The sequence below is a fragment of the Carlito syrichta genome, unplaced genomic scaffold (assembly GCF_000164805.1).
Source record: "Carlito syrichta isolate Samal-C Ts95f unplaced genomic scaffold, Tarsius_syrichta-2.0.1 Scaffold309854, whole genome shotgun sequence".
Classification (NCBI taxonomy): Eukaryota; Metazoa; Chordata; class Mammalia; order Primates; family Tarsiidae; genus Carlito; species Carlito syrichta.
Window position 1 is genome coordinate 578,162 of NW_007253950.1, and position 3,147 is coordinate 581,308.

At 56.6% G+C, this 3,147-nt stretch overlaps 1 protein-coding gene across 1 annotated transcript in view; it reads left to right on the forward strand.

Annotated features, from left to right (window-relative positions):
* The window catches only part of ZNF319 (zinc finger protein 319), a 3,441-nt gene extending 2,997 nt beyond the window's left edge, over positions 1-444 (forward strand). The window contains exon 3 of the mRNA XM_021717537.1: positions 366-444. Within this exon, the coding sequence (XP_021573212.1) occupies positions 366-444 (79 nt within the window). The remainder of the gene's footprint in view (positions 1-365) is intronic.
* Positions 445-3,147: the final 2,703 nt, after the last annotated feature.

Consider the following 3,147-nt stretch of genomic DNA (forward strand, 5'->3'; position numbering starts at 1 on the left):
GCCGCCGCCGCCGCCGAGGGCGCCTACCAGGTGGCCGCCTGCCTGCCCTGAGTCTGCGCCAGGCTCGCGCCAACCCAGTATGAGTCGGCGGCACGCCCGCCAGCTTGCTCTGCGTCGCGCCATGGCCCCTGCCAGCTCGCCCTGAGTCCATGCCACGGCCCACCGGGCACAGCCCAGCCTTCTCTCCTTACAGCTGCACCAAGCCTCCCACCCAGCTGGGCATTCGGAGGCCCTGGGAGAGAGGACACAGGGGCACTAGGCAGATGGAGGCTGTGGTGCTCAGCACTCCTGTCTCCAGCTGGCAGTGGTGACAGCCAGATTGCTATGGTTGGACCTGACTCCAGAATCCTCTTTCCTGTCACAAGATTTGCTTTCTTGACAGCTGTCAGCCTCAAGACAACCCCTCTTTTCTATGGGACTGGAACCAAGCTGGAAGTCCAGTGACCTCTCCCTGCCCCAAGGATGGGGATGCCAGTCCAGCTTCCCAAATTTCTCCACCTAATTAGGAACCAGATAGGTTAGGATGGTCGTGGTAGGGCTGCAGACCAGTAGGCCCAGCCAGAGGAGGAAATAGAGAAGTTCCTGTGACAGTCTCAGCCAAAGGGCAGTGCATATGGGTAAAGGAAGAGAGGCAGCCCCTCTGAGCCGAGGGCCGATCCCACGGTTCGGGACACTCCCCACCCTCCTTTGCCATGTGCTTCTGAGCTCTGGTGAGGATCGTTCTGTCAGACAGACAGAACTGCTGGTGAGAAAGGTGGGATTGTTAGACCCCTGAGCTGCCAGGAAACAGGGCCAAGCCCATGATCTCCCCAGCAGCTGCAAACAGTTGTCCTCCCCATGGACTGTGTGAATGAGGGGCATAGCCCCAGTCTGCTTGCCCCAGTCCTGCTTCAGAGCCAAGAGCATATCTGGGTTCCCAGGGTAAGGGAACAGCCTCTCCCATGGTGTCCTCCCAGTCCATAGGAATACTCCCATCAGCCTGACTGCTGGCCTGGGCTGCCAAGATGCCCCAGACAACATGCAGCTACTTCAAAGGCCACAGCTTTCTTTGAATTCTCCTAGATTCCCCCTCAGAGGACTCCCCCAGGATTCTGGCTGCCTATTTGGGGCTTGTGGAGCAAAAGGCCCAGAGAGCGGAAGTAGCAAGTGGGTCAAAGAAGCCACTAGGCAGCATGTCTGGCCGATGGATACAGCCAGCTGACATTGCTGGACCGCATCACTGGATGGCCAGAGCCCTCCTTGGGAAGCCCAGACGGACCTTTATTATCAAAATAGTCATTTGGAACCCAGCTCTGTCCCCTGCCCTCTTTTAGCCCGTGCTTCCCCGGTTTTGAAAGAACACCAATTAGTGTACACACCAAGGGCCCAGAGGGTCAGGGAGAGGCCATCTTCTCTTTCTTACCTTAGGAAGTCGAAACAACCACGCCCACCTCTTCTGTCTGACTGAGTTCCCTCCTGTGCCCGCAGAGAGGGGCTGGGCCTCCCCTTGGTGCTGGCTCTCAGTCACAATGCCTCAAAGACGTGGAACCAGGCCCAACTGCTGATCTGTTCCTTTCATTTGCTTTCTAAAAGCAGTTTGTTACACTATTCATAACACTGTATAGTTTAATTTCATGTTACTTTGGATCCTATATAAAAATGTGAGCATTGGATTTTTTAAAGAATGACTCCATTTTAGGTAGCCACTTTTGATGTTAATATATAGTGAGTCCAATGTATGCTTTAGAAGTAAAGACATTGACCATCACAGACCAAAGCACCACTCGTTCTGGTCCTTTCCACGGGGGAAATGGTGGACACAGAGATGCAGAGTGGTGTGCGGGCAGCATGGCAGGCTGGGGACTGGGATACAGAGCTGATTTGGAATTCTGAGCTTTGAACGTTCTGGCTGTGTAGCCTTGGGACTTCTTTGGTACTCAGTTACTTCATCTATAAAATGGGAAGATTAACTTTGCCTTGCTTGGTGGTTGTGAGGATTAAATGGAGCCCTGTGGGGAAGTTGTGAAACTGCTGACCATTCAGACTGCAGGACACCTGGACCCTTGGGAATGGGCCCCCTGCCTTGTGACCTCCTTGGGGCTTAACCACAGCCCCCAAGGAGGAAGCTGGGTTGTGAGGGAGCAGCAGCTCACGGAAGGCCAGAGGCCATGAGAGCTTGCTCAGCCCCGATGGAAAACCAAGGGCCTGCCTGCAGCAGTGCAGATCTGCTAGCCCAGCCCTGCCCCAGAGGACGGCCGCCCCATGGCCACTCACCCTGTCTCACGGCAACCCTTCTGTGCAGCCCACCCAGCCACCTTCACCTCAGCCCCTCCTCATGCCTTTCCTCCTGTGCCCCATCCCTGTCCCAGTGCCCCACCTTCAACTTAGGCCCTGTCCATTGCCCAAGGGTGAGGGCAGGGAGGGAGAAATAGCCCCCCAGGCCTGGGCATCTGAGAGCCAGTATGGGGTGACCCGCAGGGGCACCTGCCCTGGGTGGAGAGGGGTGGGGGTAGAAAGTGACAAGAACAAGGAGCCGTCCACACTGTGGGGGCCCACAAACTGGGTGCAGAGGGCATAGTGAAAGGCAGGGGACCCCAGAGGTCACCCAGAGCCCCTGCTCCTCTCATTCTCCCTGTGTGTGGCCATGGGAGGACCCTACCATTGAGAAGCCATGTGGTTACTTTCCACAGGCTTCTGCCTCTCGGCAAGAGGATACCCAGAGCCCCTGTGTCTGCCAGGCTCAAGTCCCAGCTGTGTGACCTAGGCAGAACCCACCCACCTGGTAGAGACTCCTGGAATGCACTGGCATGTGTTTGGGGCTTTATAACCACGGCCTCAGGGTGTCCTTCCTGGCCGTCGTCCAATGGGCTGCATATGCCAGGGTAGGAGGAGCCTGCCTGTACATGGCTGAGCCCATGTGGAGCCTGCAGTGGCTTCTTCCTTTGTCCCCACTCCCCCCACAAAGCAATGGGGTTTCTACAACTCCCACTGGCCCTCAGCCTCTAGGCTCAGCCTGGCCAGTGAATGGGAGTCCAGATGCTCAGGTTCAAGTCTTGGCCCTTCTTAGCAAGTGACCTGAGGCCTGTCTCTGCCCCATCTGAAGCAGGCCTGGCGCTCTGATTTTGGAAAGGTGACCAGATCAAGCCACACTCCCTTCTCCTTCCCAGT